General features: G+C 44.3%; 2 protein-coding genes across 4 annotated transcripts; one reads left to right on the forward strand and one right to left on the reverse strand.

Annotated features, from left to right (window-relative positions):
• The first annotated feature begins 22 nt into the window (after positions 1 to 22).
• galnt17 (polypeptide N-acetylgalactosaminyltransferase 17) lies at positions 23 to 4,792 on the forward strand. Its single transcript, XM_085917347.1, has 12 exons — positions 23 to 309; positions 388 to 718; positions 927 to 1,110; positions 1,194 to 1,360; positions 2,025 to 2,199; positions 2,311 to 2,508; positions 2,702 to 2,819; positions 2,952 to 3,137; positions 3,210 to 3,347; positions 3,690 to 3,785; positions 3,913 to 4,068; positions 4,141 to 4,792. Exons 2-12 carry the CDS (start codon positions 451 to 453, stop codon positions 4,303 to 4,305), a joined length of 1,851 nt encoding a protein of 616 aa, XP_085773473.1. The 5' UTR covers positions 23 to 309; positions 388 to 450; the 3' UTR covers positions 4,306 to 4,792.
• Positions 4,793 to 4,858: 66 nt separating this feature from the next.
• caln1 (calneuron 1) lies at positions 4,859 to 16,240 on the reverse strand. Of its 3 annotated transcripts, XM_085917378.1 has the most exons (7): positions 15,350 to 16,240; positions 15,192 to 15,278; positions 12,057 to 12,178; positions 10,026 to 10,169; positions 9,625 to 9,737; positions 8,100 to 8,256; positions 7,412 to 7,559 (listed from the first exon to the last, which is right to left on the reverse strand). In XM_085917378.1, the coding sequence occupies exons 3-7, from the start codon at positions 12,169 to 12,171 to the stop codon at positions 7,432 to 7,434; spliced, it is 657 nt and encodes a 218-aa protein (XP_085773504.1). In that variant the 5' UTR covers positions 12,172 to 12,178; positions 15,192 to 15,278; positions 15,350 to 16,240; the 3' UTR covers positions 7,412 to 7,431. The 3 variants fall into 3 exon arrangements, with proteins under 3 accessions (XP_085773505.1, XP_085773504.1, XP_085773506.1); XM_085917379.1 differs by having other exon boundaries at positions 4,859 to 7,559; positions 15,192 to 16,240; XM_085917380.1 differs by lacking the exons at positions 15,192 to 15,278; positions 15,350 to 16,240 and adding an exon at positions 13,738 to 13,976.
• Between the last annotated feature and the right edge of the window lie 24 nt (positions 16,241 to 16,264).

A 16,264-nucleotide genomic window follows, 5' to 3' on the forward strand; every position in this document is an offset into this window, starting at 1 on the left:
CATTATCATCATTATTATGATCATTTATTACACCGCCCAATAATCTGATTAGTCAACACGGATACACTCATCACGTGCATCATCTGTGAAGCGCGCGGGCGTGTGTTGCGGTCTGCTCGACGCGCACGGAAGCTGCTCCCGTGCACGCGCATTATCATCATCGCCTTCATCATCACCGGCGACGACGGAAGCGAATTCGAATATCATCACACCATAAGCACGTTGTCGCTGATGCCGGTACGGAGGAGGGAACATCTGCTGCCCGCCTGAGAGCGCTGACTCGCGGAATGCCTTGTCGGCACCGCAACGGTAAAAGACGTCGAATCGCCACGGAGCATCTTCACTAAAAAAAAAATCAATGTTGATCACCGTTTTTTTCCCCTGCAGCCGTCACACCGAGTTCCCTTCGTGTTCTACTAGTGGCCGGAACCGAACCCACCCTGGCTGTCCATGGCTATTTTGAGAAGATGGAGGCTTCTGCTGGTACTCAATGTGCTCGCGCTGGCCGGGATTATGACGCTGTGGAGCCGCTGCAGTAGCGCGCGCAAGCCTGTGGTCCGCGTGGCTGCCCCGGAGGTTGCGCCGGATACTGCTCCGGACGCTCCAGACCCCGAGCGTACGAGGCCGAGCCGGGCTAACGGAACCGCCGCCCTCAGCCACCAAGTGCTGCTCAATAGGCTCAGCTCGCTGGAGGACGTCGTTTACCGACAGTTAAACGGTAGCAAATTTGATCTTTTTGGCCATTTATTCCGAATTGGTTGGACTACTTTCAAGTTGCGCTTTGAGCACCATGCGCACCGGCAGAACTTGGTTCTACTGAATATTCCAGCACTAATTTCTGGTGGCACCTACCGGGAATTTGGGGGATTTCAACACCCACGCATGATTGCTAATCATTTCCTTTCCATATTTTTGTTTGTGTTGAGGTCTGTCCAAATCTTTGGGCCTTATTGAGGGTTTCGGGGGCCGAGGAGCAGGTGGCTTGGCCGCCACTCTTTCTCCGAGTGAGGAGAACGAGAGTAAGTACCTGAGGGAAAAATACGGCTACAACGCCTACCTGAGCAACACCATCTCCTTGGACCGAACCATCCCGGACTACAGACCCGACAGGTTAGACACCTGCGCCTCCCCGCCGCATTTTGTTTGACTAACATTCTGAAAAGTACTTATTTGTATTTTCTCAATACGGTTAGATGTCAAAATGTCAGCCATCCCCAAGATCTCCCCCAGATGGCGCTGGTGTTTATCTTTGTCAACGAGGCCCTGTCCGTCATCCTGCGCTCGGTCCACTCGGCTGTCAATCACACGCCGGCCCATCTACTCAAGGAAATCATCTTGGTGGACGACCACAGCGACGACGGTACGGCCAAAAAAATACACTTGACAAGACTTTCTAGTTCTACAAATTCCAAGACGTAAAAGATTTGGTGGAAACGTCACTATAAAATTCACTTTTCATGTATTAATTTGGGAAGTAAAAAGTACCAATATATGGAGATTACCGAAACGTCAAGTGGGAATGTGGATTTAGTCGACTTCACTTTATGATTAACACTACCAGAAAGAAGAAGTGAAAATAATGTGATTACACATTTGGAGAGGAAGTACAGCTATAATTCTTTAATAACAATATTTTAATTATTGAGCTACTTCACTGAGTGTCCGTTTGCAAATTAGAAAAACTTCCTCATCGGGATGCACCTATTTAAAAGTGGTGAATGATGATGCGTGTGCCTTTTTGATTTGACTTTTTGTGTTGTTGTTTTGGACGTTTTGTTATACGTCTTGTCACCGTGGGATAGTGGGTAACGCAATTTCGATCTCTTTGTGTGTCTTGGCATGTGAAGTGATTGACAATAAAGCTGACTTGGACTTTTTTGACTTTGACTCGTACGTGCATCAAAATTGTTGTTTGGACTCCGAATTGGATTTCGTGCAAAGTTTAACTATGCTGTAGATTATGGGGTAAAAAAAAAAGATGTCTTACTTCTAGAAGTTGAAGATGTTTTGTTGTTGTGATGCAGAGCAGCTGAAAGGACCTTTGGAGGACTACATGAAGAAGCGCTACCCCGGTCTGGTCAAGATCGTCAGAAACCACAAGAGGGAGGGTCTGATCCGGGCCAGGATTGAGGGCTGGAAGGCGGCTACTGCCGAGGTGACGGGATTTTTTGATGCCCACGTGGAGTTCACACCCTTCTGGTGAGGCAACAGTCACGCATCGTTCCTTTAAAATAAAAATAAAAAACGGGCTTAGTCATCGTCGCCGCATCCACTAAAATGATGCGATGTGCGTTTATTTTGACTCACCAGGGCCGAGCCGGTTCTGAGCCGAATCAAGGAGGACCGCAGGAGGATTATACTGCCGTCCATTGACAACATCAAGAAAGACACCTTCGAAGTGGAGCGCTATGAGAACTCGGCCCACGGCTTCAGTTGGGAGTTGTGGTGCATGTATATCGGGCCACCAAAACAATGGTGGGACGATGGGGACCTCACGGCGCCCATTAGGTGGGCCCGCCTCACGTGCAGACTATTTCATTTTTAACAAATGGCGACTAGCTCAATGCTAACATATCATGGGGAACTCCATAGACAGGCTAGATGACTGTAATACTAGCTATACTAAAATAGATGTCAGAGATGTTCAATTTGTGTAATCTTGTGGGCAATCTCAAAATGATTGTGTGCTTTGTTGAGACAGGAGTCCCGCCATGATCGGCTGCTCTTTTGTGGTCAATCGGCTCTTCTTTAGCGAGATTGGGCTTCTGGACCCTGGCATGGATGTCTATGGGGGAGAGAACATCGAACTGGGCATCAGGGTTAGTGTTGTCGCAGTGGAAATGTGGTCGCACTAAATATCAATTCATGTTGTTCACACTGCTGATTCCCGAGGGATAAAAATATGATCTGGTTATTTGCCAATGAGTGTTGCACGACTGCGCCCCCTACAGGTGTGGATGTGCGGGGGCAGCATGGAGGTGTTGCCATGCTCCCGCGTGGCTCACATCGCCCGCATGAAGAAGCCGTACAACAGCAACATCGCCTTCTACATGCGCCGCAACGCCCTGCGCGTGGCCGAGGTCTGGATGGACCACTTCAAGTCCAACGTCTACCTGGCATGGAACATCCCCATGGAGGTGAGGTCCACATCGTCTACTATGTTGATATAAAATCCACGTGAAGCGCTCATCTGATGGTGACCACTGCAGAATCACGGCATCGATTTTGGAGACATCTCCGAGAGGGTGGCGCTCAGGAAGAGTCTGCCGTGTAAAAATTTCCAGTGGTACCTGGACAACATTTACCCCGAGATGAGGACGTATAGCGACACGCTCTATTATGGCGAGGTGAGTCCCGCACAAAATCTATTTTCCCCCCCAAATCCTCTTGAGACCTGGATTCACAAAATGGATGGCTGAACATTTTGCTATGTCGTCACGTGTACTTACTTGCTTAACACTGGGTAAATGTTAGCTAGCTTTAAACAAGATGTTAGCTAGCATGCTAATCAAACTTGCTTAACACTGTTAACTAGCTTTAGCACTTTGAAAGGTAAACAAGATGTTAGCTAGCATGCTAGTCAAATTTGCTTAACACTGATAGCTAGCTTTAGCACTGTGAAAGGTAAACACGAGGTTAGCCAGCATGCTAGTCAATGATTTTCTCAAATGCTACGTTTGGCATTTCAGATGCGCAACTCCAAAGCGAGTCACCTGTGTTTGGACGACGGTATGAATGAGAACCGCACAGCCACCCTATACCCCTGCCATGGGTTGGATCCTCAGGTAATTGGGTGTCAACTCAAAAAATTGCAAGTCAAAGGATTGCCGTCATCTCCGGAGGTTGAAAACAGTAACTGAGGAGGAGAAAGAAGACGCACATTAACTCTCCCACAACTGTGTTGTTTCTCAGAAAGGACGTTACACCAAAGATGGTCATCTGTTCCTGGGCTCGCTGGGCAGAACCGACACTCGCTGCGTGGCGGACGTTCCTGCCACCACGTTACCGCAACTCATAGACTGCGAGAAAGACAAAGACAAACATCGCACCAAGTGGATTTTCACTCAGGTGACAGCTAGCTTCTTCTCATGAATAGTTAGTTTAGGTCACCTTTGAGCTTTGTTTATTTTCCCCCTGTAGGGTGATTCTATTGTAAACTCAGCCTCAGGCCGCTGCCTGGAGGTGGTGCCCACCAGATTGCACTTCGGCCACCAGGTGGTGTTGAAGTCCTGCTCTGGACAGCGGTGGACCATAAAGAACACCATGAAGGATGGTGCTGAAGTTCGGTCAGCGGGGCCACTGTAGCTTCACACACTCAGATGATTAAATGTGTGGGGACGTCAGGACCAGTTTCTGGGACAGTGATGATCGCTTCGGATGCTAATGCACTCTGTTGATTTTTACTCGGGCAGTGAGCTGGAAGAAAAAATTGAAAATCAACCTGGTTTATGATTTTGAAGCAGGTGCTTACAGACCAGCGCTAAAAGTAAAGACATATTTTGAGCATAGAAAGAAAAAAAAAAAGAAAAAAATTGATCAAAAACACAACTTAGCATCTTCAATGAGCCAGTCCCATATTGGGGTAATGTTTTGTTCTTTCAGAGAAAAAAAAAATCCAAAGGCTTGTTTTTTTTGGATCCTGGGTGCTTGCTTGGGTTCCGTGTGCTGAAGCTTTGATGGCTTCATTGCTCATTTGCAAGCCTCTCGTGACCAAAGCGGGTTTGGTGCGTGCCAGTCAAATAGCAATAAACGAAATGTATGACTTCATTGTTTGGGCTATTCACTTTTTTAAAGAAGCTCTACAAATAAATTTGTTCTCATTAGCCTGGGACCTTTGTTCCGTTGTTGTTGTTTTTTTTTAATCACAGGTCACACGACCCATTGAGGCAAAAACCAAAAATGTAGAAGCATTTTGCAAAAACAAAGATTTATTGCATGATTTTGTACGCATGTTCAGTATGTACACACTGAGCCTTGTTAAATATTACAACTTAAAGTATATTTGTACGTATTTGTACATTGTCGCACATGCAATGTGTGTGTGTGTGTGTGTGTGTGCTTGGTTAATTGTTGTGAGTTCATGCTACCCCAGAGACACACCAGCGTCCGTTTCTCCGCCAAAATAAAAGCTCAGGAATGAAGGAGGCATGCAAACATTCCTGCAAGGCTGGTTTGTCTGAATGGAACAAGAACACACACTGTGGGAGGCAAATACTAAAAAGGTGCCACTCCCTGCGCTTTGATGCTCAGTTCTTAATTTTCTGTTTCAAAATAAAAGGGACGCTGCTGTAAGACCAGGGGTGGGCAAAGGAAATGGCCCACTGTTTTATCAAATAAAAGCAGAATTAATAAGTTTATTATTAAAAATAAAATATTTTATTCATGCATTTACAGTGTAATTATTTGTTGAAATCAATAATTGGTTCATCCATATTACATGAAAATGAAAACAATGAATTATTACTAAAATATTTTACACATGCATTTGACTTTTTTTTTAAAAATACATAATTGGTTATAATATAGTCATTATTTTAAAATGGCAATGAACTTTCAGTTATTATTTACGCTGTGACACATTTAATTATTGGTTTAAGGAATAATTGGCAATAACTTGTAATCATAAATAAACGCAGCATAATTATCCCATTACTTTATAAAACTATTTTACATGTGTTACATACACGTTTTAACGGTGACGTATCTCTTGTCTACAAATGACATGGCCAATCTAAAATGTTGTTTGCCCACCCCTCGACACTTCTCACTAGACACGTCATTAGGTACACCGTCAAACTAGAAAAAAAAAAAATCTGGCTAAGATGCTCACTTCATCATTCTTAAATTAAAAATATGTTTACTATTGTGTTTGTACAAGTGCGCTGTATCATAATGACAATAATAAACAAATTGTTAAATTAAAATGTGATATTATTGTGGCTGTTTGCGTGCTGTCCACGAGAGGGCGCAATTTCACAAAGCTTGCTGGTCATCCCGTTTGAGTCTATTATGGCTTGGAACACACATTCCGCCTCAGAGTGACGTCACCCGGCGCTAGCGTGTTACTGTAGTTGTGCAGTCACAGTGTTTTGTTACTTCATAGAACTCACATATAACAGACACGACACGTGTGGGCGGGGCCTAGGAGACCACGTGGCTTCTTCCTTTTTAGTAAAGGTGCTGCTAGTTTTATGTTGCTTAGTTTTACAGTGAACAAGCACAATATCGCAGATTTAAAAAACACGTCATTTTTAAACAGAGCCGTCCCAATTGAGAGTTGTGCCAAGATGCCAGACAGTAAAGTTTAGCTACCCTACTAGTTCACACAGAGCAAAGAAAAAATGTCTCTGCGTATAGTTGTATGCTCGGTTTATATGTGTTGCTGCACCGTGTGTGTTAACGTAGCAATTGTATTTAACGTGACCATCTATGCTGTGTTAGCATTTAGCTAACAGACCTTTATGACATTGGTGCGTGAGTGGGAATGATTGGTCTGCCAATTGGCTGGCGACCAGTCCAGGGTGCGTCTCACTGTTCTTGCCAAGAGGCCCTCTTAACGAGGAGTCCAATTGGCAAAAATAGACGTACAGATATTGTATTGTGGTACCAGTATTGCTGCTATATGTGTGCTTGATCATGTGTAAAGCTTATTATGCAAAGTGACCTATATAGCATCACTCGTTAATCAATCAATAACAGTGAATTAATTCATCAAGTCAGAAGACGGAAAAGGACACACGCGCACACAGAAACAGCACAGATGGACGAGACGGGACGGCGCCGCCTGGTCTCCTCGACACACTCGGTTGCCGTGAGAAACGGGAAGTCAGAAGAAGATGGCGACAAACGGGGAGAATATTCATGCTCCGGGGAGGAGGGAAAAGGAGAGGATGAGGCCAGAAGAAGGGAAAGGAGGAAGGGAAGAGGATAAAAAAAGAGGATAAGACAATGGAGGAAGACGAAAAAGGAGGACGTTAAGTGTTTGGGGTTCTTGTCTCAAAGAGATCCCTGTTTGATCCCCCTCTTGGAGGACTTACGGTCCACACCGACAAATCGTATTTAAAAAAAAAAAAAAAAACAACCCAACAACAATTCCCAGCATTCCCAGCGGCAGCCAGAACGAGTGTTCACCATACTTGAGTGAGGCCGCCAGGTTGGACATGTCCTGTTCCTCCGCACGCATCTTGATGCTGTCCACGTGGACCTTCTGACCACATTTGGCGGCTCCTTGCCGTACGTGGCGTCCGTCCGTCCAAACAAAAGTCAAGTGCTCCCTCCTGCCGCCCGGCGCCGTCTTATTGCATCATCCAAAGAGGTCAGAGGAGGATTGTGGGTAACGGCAGCCCTTGAGAGTCCCTGCTGTCGGAGTAAAGGGGTGGAGCTTGAGGAAAAAAAATGAATGCGTGGGTGTGTACGTCACAGTGGGCGTGGCTATTCCATGCCGTTCCTCAGCATCTGATTGGCTGCAATCAGCATGACGCTAATGATGAACGCCATGGCGAAGGCGCAGATCAGGCTCTTCCTCACGCAGGTTTGACGGTTCTTCTTGGACGGGTGCACTAAGAGACAAAGACGATAACAGTCAAGCTGTGGAGCCGGCATTTACGACGTCCTTGAATGCAGCATTCCAACAACCCAAAACTGTTTCATAATTCATCAAGGTTCATTTTTATCAATCCAACACTGAGTCAACATTGGCGGTGGTCATCACTTTACTTTTCTTGAAGATAAAAAAAAATATTGACAATAAAATACATGTATTTTGATATATTTTGGAATGATTCCAACAAGCTAACTAACTATCTAGCTAGCTATCATCCATCTTCCTATCTGTCTGTCTATCTTATCATCCTCCTCCCAACCTCGCCTTACTCATCTCCACAGTCTTATTTTCTCATTCTAATCTCCCTCCATCCATCCATCTGCTCATCCTCCTCACGCCCTCATCCTCACCTCCTCATCTCCTCGCCTCCTCCCACAGAGTTGACAGCATCTTCAAATCAATAAATCAGTAGGTGATGGGAGATTTGAGTAGGAAATGTCAAATATCTTCTGACAGCCCTACCACCAGTAGACGCACACAGGTACACACACGTTACCTCCTTCAAATTCAGTCTGACAGTTTCCCGCGTTCTCCTTGAGGCTCTCTTCCTCGTTGATGATGATGTTCTCAATGTCCTTCATGGTCAGGTGGTCTCGGAAGGCGTAGAAGAGCACGTGCTTCAGCTCCTCCAGCGTGATCCTCTGCATATCAAACTGCAAACGTATGCACATACGAAATGATGGCACTGAAGGCAATTTAAACTGTCTTAAGAGAAAAAACAACAACATTTTGAGACTAGGGTGCAGATTGAAGCGTCTCCTCCTAATGGACTCAATGAGATGTGTCAGGAAGGACAAAGAAAATATGCTGACTGATCATAAACAGAATGACGCTTGTCTGGCAGCACGAGAGCCAAACCTGCATGTCACCTGTCCTTGGGGGAGGTCAGTGACCCGATTGCTGCTGCCTAAGCTGGTTGCCCCTGGCGATGGGGAGGAGCAGGTGGCGGCAGATAAGCAAAATATGAAAAATTTATTTCCCTGCACCAGCCAGCGGTCGCTGTCCTCCAGCACCGAGCAACCTTTATGGGACAACATGGCCCGTGGTGATGACAGCCAGGGAAAAATAAATAAATAAATAAAATTATGGACCACAATCAAGAGCATCCAATTAGGAAATGAAAAGAGTCTACATCCGAAGTCCGGCAACAAAAAAGATTTGAAAAGACATCAAGGTCCTAAAGTGTAACACAGTCATGAAGCACACTTCATTTATCTATTTTCTATCTGCGCTCTATCTCAGAACTGCGTGGCTTTTTTTTCTTCTTTTATGTTTGCCACAGAGAGAAAATGAGATAGAGGAAAGGAAGGGTGGGGGCGGGGTGAGGGGCGAGACCATGAGATTGAGAGTCCTCCGTGTCTCTCGACGTCGTTTAGCGGCTCGAAGGTGAAGAGCAAAGTCATCAATAGCCAATTAGTGTCAGCGTGATTCATTATTAGCGCTTATTAAGCCCAGGGGCCTCGTCACTCGTTAGCCGAGCGCGCCGCAGATACGGCCACGCTCGATAAACGCCGCCGCAAACAAACAACCAAACAAACAAATCTTCTGGCTCACACTTTGTTGTCCTTGGCGGAGGTAACACAACACAGCCGATATACTTAGTGACCAAAAAAAAAAAAATAAAGCCTGCAGTTACATGAAAAAAACAAATGAACTGGACCATTGCATATCTAATGAAGTAAATTAATTAAAAACAAAAAGTGCATATCATCAATGCAAAAAAACAATTGAAAAAAAAAAAAAAAACAGGCACAACATCGCTATGAACGATTTTAGTTCATTTGCAAGTGCTCATTGTGCCGTGTTGTGTGTCACAGCTCATTTGCATACGGATGAATTAGATGATCAGAGTACGCCACACTGAGCTCTAATGAGAATTAAAAAATCAAAGTGCTTCTGACAGCAGGTCAACCGAGAGCGTCGTCATCACACAGACGATGATCAGAGCAATAAAATCTTCCAGAGGGGGTCCACTTAACACTCGCCAAATGAGAAACACAGAGGAAGAGATGTCACAATACCTGCCAGAAGATGGTGTCGATGGTGCTTCCCAGAAAACCTTCTCTGGTTTCAGAAGAAAGAAGTTTTGGTCCCAGGATAGTCATGAACTCTTCAAAGTCCACCTGGCCATCACCTTCACAACATAACATCAATTAACAAATAGAAATATTTATTTTTCAAAATAAAAGTTCTTCATCCCCCAAAAACTAAAACCTTCCCACAACACAAGTGTTTCATCTCAGCTGTTGGTTCTTTGTGCGTTCAAAATAAAAGTTGTCACACAATTATTCTTTCAAACAAAAAATGGACACATGGCTTGCTCTGTTGCATCATCAAGCGAATGCTAGTTTCCGTCTGGAGTGACAACTATTGATGAATTATTAACCAGCCACGCAAATGTGTGTGTGTGTGTGTCCCTCACCATCCATGTCGAGGCGCTGCATGATGATGGCAAGCTCCACCTCGCTGGGCATGTATCCCAGGGAACGCATGGCCATTCCCAGCTCCTGCTTGGAGATGAAACCGTTGCCGTCGCGATCCAGAACCTTGAAGGCTTCCCGGATTTCTGTCACACAAACAGGAAGAGAACAGAGTCAACTTCCTGTGTCTCACCCGACACGCCAAGTTGAATTGATTTTGTGTTAAATATGCAGGATGACACATTTTGGTGGTCTAAAAAAAAATATGTAAATGACACATTTTGCCAGTTATGCTAAATTACAATTTTACAATGATGCTATTTTCCGGTTCAAGATATTTTTTTACAGTTCATAAGTTGTTCAGTTTAGAGATGCGCGACTTAAGTGTAGTACCACGTTGCGCCACCAACATGCCCCGGCAGCACTGACCTCTCGGAGAAAAAAATGCCGCGGAATTAAAAGCAAAAGGCAGAGAAGGTTGCCAACTAATCCCACAGAAGTTAGTGAATACTTTGTAATTAATGTTCTGTTGTCAGGTTGAAACTTATGTTTATGGGGCTGCGTGTTAAAATCAACGTCAATGCTAATTTCCGTTAGCCACTCCATAATGTTTTACATGAAGTGCATGTTTGGCATTTCTGGTTGGACTGCAAAATAAACAGCTTTAAGCAAGCACGCCTTGCATCTTATTTAGTGAACTGTGCAAGCAAAAACCTTCTTTTTCATTCCCTTCAAGTGATATTACACAATAATCTCCTATTTCTTGACAGGGAAAGTAAACAAAAGTAAATAGGGACTTGCCAGCACACTGTAAAAACTCATTATAAAAAAAAAAAGACATCTGCAATACGTTGACTGTGCCAAGGAGGAACAATGAACAAGGGAACACTTTATTAACTATAACATATTGACTTATTAATGCGTTGCAGATATTGTCCAGGCATACGACTATGAATGGAATATGGACTTATTAATGCGGCGCCGATGCTTGCCAGCATATTAACACTCGACACAGCCTCTCACTCTCGCTCGCTCTGCACAAGCAATTTTCCAGGTGGCGCCTTAATGTGACACCATTGGATTCCCATTACGTGCGTGCGTGTGCAGTGTGTGTTTGTGTGTGTGTGTGTGTGTGTGTGTGTGTGTGTGTGTGTGTGTGTGTGTGTGGCGCAGTCTTCATTTACCAGGTGCTTGAGCCTCTTAGCGGTCACAGTGCTAAACAAAGTACACAACATCAGCCTGTAAAATAAAAGTTAACGGCGTGCATGTGCGTGAAGCGCGATTAGCGGCGAATGCCGTTATTAACAATGCAAATAAAAAGTCAACGACTAAAAAGGCAGGATGGACCTATCGGCAAAATGGCCGCCAGAGCAGAGCACAGAAAGACGGATAGCCTTCAAATGACCTTCATGTTGACTGAGAGGCAGTGTGGCCTTTTTTTTTTTTTGGTTTGTGTTGTTGTAGTTTTAGTTACAATGTCAATAAGAAAAATACCAAGGTATGTTTAATTATTATTATTTTTTTTAAATATTGGAAAATGACTTGGGCAACGAGGCCGACAGTATTTAAAGTACATTGTGGTGTGTATGTTATAAACTGCATTGCATGGTGTGGATGCAGCGCTGCAGCAGTGTGTGTGTGTGTGTGTGTGTGTGTGTGTGTGTGTGTGTGTGTGTGTGTGTGTGTCGATTAGTATGCAGGCCATATTTTTCTGCTCTGACTTTGATGTGTTTAGTTGCACTGCTCGCTGGCTTCTTGAGAAAGTGGAAAAGCACGCGCGTCCACACACACACAGACAGACACTCCACTTTTGGATTATAATAACAAGCTTGATGGAAAATAACACAAAACATCTTCAGGCTACCTCGAAACTCTTGACAGAAAAGATGAACGAGTTGCTTTTGAGGAGAGCTCGGGCTCAGGGTTCATAATGAGCTAAAATATTTCTTCTTGTGTTGTTTCCAGTGATGTGACCTGGTCTCAGGTTTGTCACATCAAAGATGAATATGAAATGAAAATACGATGTGACTCACCATGGAGCTCCTCCACGGAGATGCTGGCCAACACGTCGCTGTCGGTGTCTGAGAGCGAGCGACTCAGGTAGTTGCCTTTGTAGAGGAGGCCTGCCGTCACATGGTGGAACGGCATCTTCTCTCTGCCAGTAACATAAGATCAGATCCAGGCTTTTGGTGAAGCAGCATGTGGCTCATCTGCTTCCAACTAAAATGATGGTTTTTAAATCAAACTGGATTCACGGGCTGATTTTTTTAATTTTTTTGGTGGGTCTATTTATGACAGACATCTATCCACCCATTCTCTCGGCCGCTTATGTCAACTTGAACTTTGAGTGTTTTGAAATTTGTTCCGTGAAGTGAAATGTTCACGAAGGTGATGAACAACCTCCTGGGGCCTCCTCTCCGGAAACGTGTGCCAGCTAAAACAAGCGCTTCCATAAAGAGGGCTGTAAACAACAATAAAACAAGCGCAACTCATCCGCTAAATGGAAAAGTCACAGAGCGGGACACACTGCTAGACTACTGAGTGTGTGTGTGTGTGTGTTGCATCATGGTTCACAGGGAGTCTCCTGATGCAATGGGTCTAAATATATGAACTACTACGACTACAATATTTTGTAAATCTTTTTTTATTTTTTTTATTGTAATCTTGAAAAAGAACCGATTATGTTCTATTATCGTAACAAAATTTACATTTAAATTGCTGTTTTACAACTTTACCACAAATATTTTTTATCCTCATCAGGACTGTATAAGATTACAACTACTTTTCAAGACATGACTCAATTCTTTAGTTTGTTCTATTTATTAAATATGATTTTATTCTATACAACTTCAAGATAAATGACTATTATTGTGTGATTAACTATTTTTCTTTTTGAAAAAAATACAACAAAAACCATACAATATTCTCTTCTAAAAGGCTGCTTGTGCTCTCATCCGATCAGTCATATTTAAATCTTACACATTTGATGTAGTGTGTGTGTATTAACTATCACCCGATTTACTCATGTGCGCACTAAAACAGCGTGAAAGTGTTTTATGTGCGGCATAAAAGCCCTTAAATACGATGCCATTTAACGCCACCCGAGCCTCAGTGCCGCTGACATCCCATAATAGTAAATCACCCCAACAATTCCCTGGCTGCAACACACACACAGAGAAAACAACACATGAGGGTAACATTGGGTTCAACTCAAGTGTTTTTTTTTTTTTTTTTGTCTCTCCTCAGCTGGTACAAAACGGCGGATATCACTTCCTGACAGATAAGGACACGTTGCCTTGTTTGTCAATATAAATTGACTGGCGACCAGTCCATTGATTGTCTTCATGTGCTCTGACGTTGACTTGCCACCAGTCCATGTGACTGGTGACCAATCCATTTTCTGCTTGAGTGTGATCTGACTTGACATTGACTGCAAACCAGTTTTTTTTTTTTTGGTCTCAAGACAATCAGACCCACCCTGACATTGGCTGGGGGGGGGGGGGGGGGGGACCAGTGCAGTCCTCCTGGCCAAAGTCAACTGGGACAACTAACCCCCTCGACCCTAATAAGGACAAACGCCACCTAAACTGAAAAAAAAAATTGATGATATTCAACAGCAAAGCGACCGGTTGGACGACAACACTGCAGTGGTTTGCTTTCAATCTTACAAAGCTACCTGCGACCCGATTCAAGCGGACCGTGACAATCTCTTACCCACAAAGCCCGCCGTGTAAATCGCCAGGATGCTGCGCAAGAAGGTGGCTGGAAACCTCGCTGTCCCTCAGGTACCCCGGCAGGTCGCCGTTCGCCTCGACCGCCGCCCCTCCTTCCTCCTCCTCCATCACAAATCCGGCCGGCAACCCCGCAGCCTCATCCCAGACGACGACGTGCGCGCGACCGGCGCCCGCACCGATTAGAATATTTGAGCGTGAAAGCAGCAGGTAGCGAACGCCGACTCCTCGTCCCGCTCTCTACCCTCTGCCGCCGCCTCCTCTCTCTTCATCCTCAAAGCGACTCCCTCCCACCCTGCTGATATTCCTCCAGATGCACGAGCGCTCCCCGAGTCCCACTTACACACTGAGAAACAATGAGACGCACTCCAGACAGAGACCTCAAAGAGAGACGCAGGAAAGAAGGTAGAAACCGGAGAGAGAATGGAGACAGGCGTAAGGACACGCAGGAGAAGCGGAGATCAGGTCGAGAGATGGAGAATGAAGGTAGAGACAGAGACGCAGAAGAGAGACATGAAGATTTAGAGGGACAGATATGACAGTTTTGAAAGAGAGCCGAGAGGACAAAGGGAGAGAAACGTCAAGATAGAAGTTAAGAAAAGAAAGATTCAATGAGACAGTAGAGAGAAGATAGATGGTGGAATATAGCAGCGCCCCACCTTGGTCCTATCATGGGGGCTGCCATGTCAAGAAAAGCATCACAGACTGATGTGAAATACAAAAAAAAATTAAAAAAAATCTGCATTGGCTTGAACGCTGTAGATGAAACTAAGAGCTACTTCTTGATCTTCATGTGTGAGGCTGTTTTTTTTTTTTTTTCAATGAAATCTCACAATAACTAGAAAATGATAAGTATCAATATGCAACACTTAATTTCACTTAAATGGTGGTCACATTTTCAAAATGATCATTCCTAGAAAATCACAATGTCCCATCGCTGGTAAACTATTTTTAGAACAGGCCCACAGAGAGAGTCACTGGGGAAAAATGTTTAGCAAAACCCCAGATTGGAAATAAATAGGAAGAAATTGACTTCACTATATCATAGTTGTAGCGCTCTTTTAAAAATCTGAATATAATTCGTAAAAATAGATCTTACTGTCAATAATTTTATTGATTTCTGTTTTCAAGGAAAGTAACGTGCTGAACACAGTCAGACGCAATAAAAGGTAGAGCTGGAAAGACGGTAGGAGAGGGACAGACAAAACACAGCAACAGTGGACTAAAAAAATAAGTATCATGTCAAAGAATGCCAGTTCTTCCGTGGACGCAGTTTGAAGAGACGTCCTACAGTGCAACTCTCCATTTAAGAAGGACAAAGTCCAGAGAAATTGGTCTGCCCCCCCCCCCCCCCCACACACACACACACACACACACACACGTCAATCATCCAACAGGTGTAATGAGATGACCCATCCACAGAAGGTGGCAACTTACCAATGTGTGTGTGCCAATGTCCTCTGGATATCTTGGTGATCCGCTTCCTTCCAGGTTCTGCTCTTCTTCTTCTTCTTGTCCTACTTCCTAAAATTCGCAGACGTCTGTTGCCTCCACGTCTCGGTCATGTCTCATAAAAACAAAAATATGAATATTACATTTCCCTGACGACATGTTGCGGGCTGCTCTCCCTCCATCCTCCGTCTCTTTCTCCTCCTCCTCCTCCTGCGGCGGGAAAAAGATGATGAAGATGATGGTGAGGATGATGAGGAAGACGGATGAGAGAGCGCGCGCGCGCGTCGATTGGCTACTTTGGTGACGTCATCACCCTGTCTGGGATTTTTTTGGGGGGGGTCTGATAATGACACACTTTTTTTGTTGATATGCCACGCATGTGTTTGGTGTGGATTTACCGCCAACTTTTTTTTTTTTAATGAGGACTCAAAAGGAAGCACGCACGTGGAACTCGCATGTAAATCAACCTGGGGGAAAGTTTGAGTCTGTCACAAATTATGCATAGCCGAAATGACGAGGAATTAAAACAGCTGTGTAAAAATGATTTCCCAAAAACAAAAAACCCAAAGGACCGCTCCAGATGGATGTGTGTAAGACACATAAGGAAGCAGCATCCACTTCACATTGTGCTAATGCTGCTCTGGGCCACATTTAGCAAGGAGCTAATTCAGCATGGTGTTGGCTCAGAGGTGTGAAGGGAATATTCTGGCAGACCATATGACAGCTGTCAATCATCCCACACTCGGCTGTGAGTCATCGCACTACCGCCGTTCTTTAGCGTTATGCTAAACTAACGCACTGCCGTCAATGTGTAAGACTCGTTTCATAAAAATAATACAAATTATTATTACGAATAAACACTTGATTGGAAGGTTAGCATAATCCTACCACAACACAAACAAAATTGGATAAATACACATTTTTTTCAATAGCGCCCCCTGGAGGTTTACGGGGGAAGAAAGAGTGCAGTCAATCTGGATGTGGAAAATCACTGATTTGTTGGTTTTATGTTAAGAAGGTATTGAGTGTGGGGTCGAAAAAAAGCTTGTAGTACCTAC

The sequence above is a fragment of the Syngnathus leptorhynchus genome, chromosome 7 (assembly GCF_054491065.1).
Source record: "Syngnathus leptorhynchus isolate UIUO chromosome 7, UIUO_Slep, whole genome shotgun sequence".
Classification (NCBI taxonomy): domain Eukaryota; kingdom Metazoa; phylum Chordata; class Actinopteri; order Syngnathiformes; family Syngnathidae; genus Syngnathus; species Syngnathus leptorhynchus.

Bases quoted from the DNA above. Each gene is read 5' to 3' on its own strand.
- caln1 (XM_085917380.1), bottom strand. From the start codon at position 13,865: ATGGAGGAGGAGGAAGGAGGGGCGGCGGTCGAGGCGAACGGCGACCTG. The intron at 12,179-13,737 runs GTAAGAGATTGT...TGTTACTGGCAG, and splicing joins TTACACGGCGGGCTTTGTGG to AGAGAAGATGCCGTTCCACC. The intron at 9,738-10,025 runs GTGAGGGACACA...TATGTTGTGAAG, and splicing joins GCAGCGCCTCGACATGGATG to GTGATGGCCAGGTGGACTTT.
- galnt17 (XM_085917347.1), top strand. From the start codon at position 451: ATGGCTATTTTGAGAAGATGGAGGCTTCTGCTGGTACTCAATGTGCTC. The intron at 2,200-2,310 runs GTGAGGCAACAG...TTGACTCACCAG, and splicing joins GTGGAGTTCACACCCTTCTG to GGCCGAGCCGGTTCTGAGCC. The intron at 4,069-4,140 runs GTGACAGCTAGC...TTCCCCCTGTAG, and splicing joins CCAAGTGGATTTTCACTCAG to GGTGATTCTATTGTAAACTC.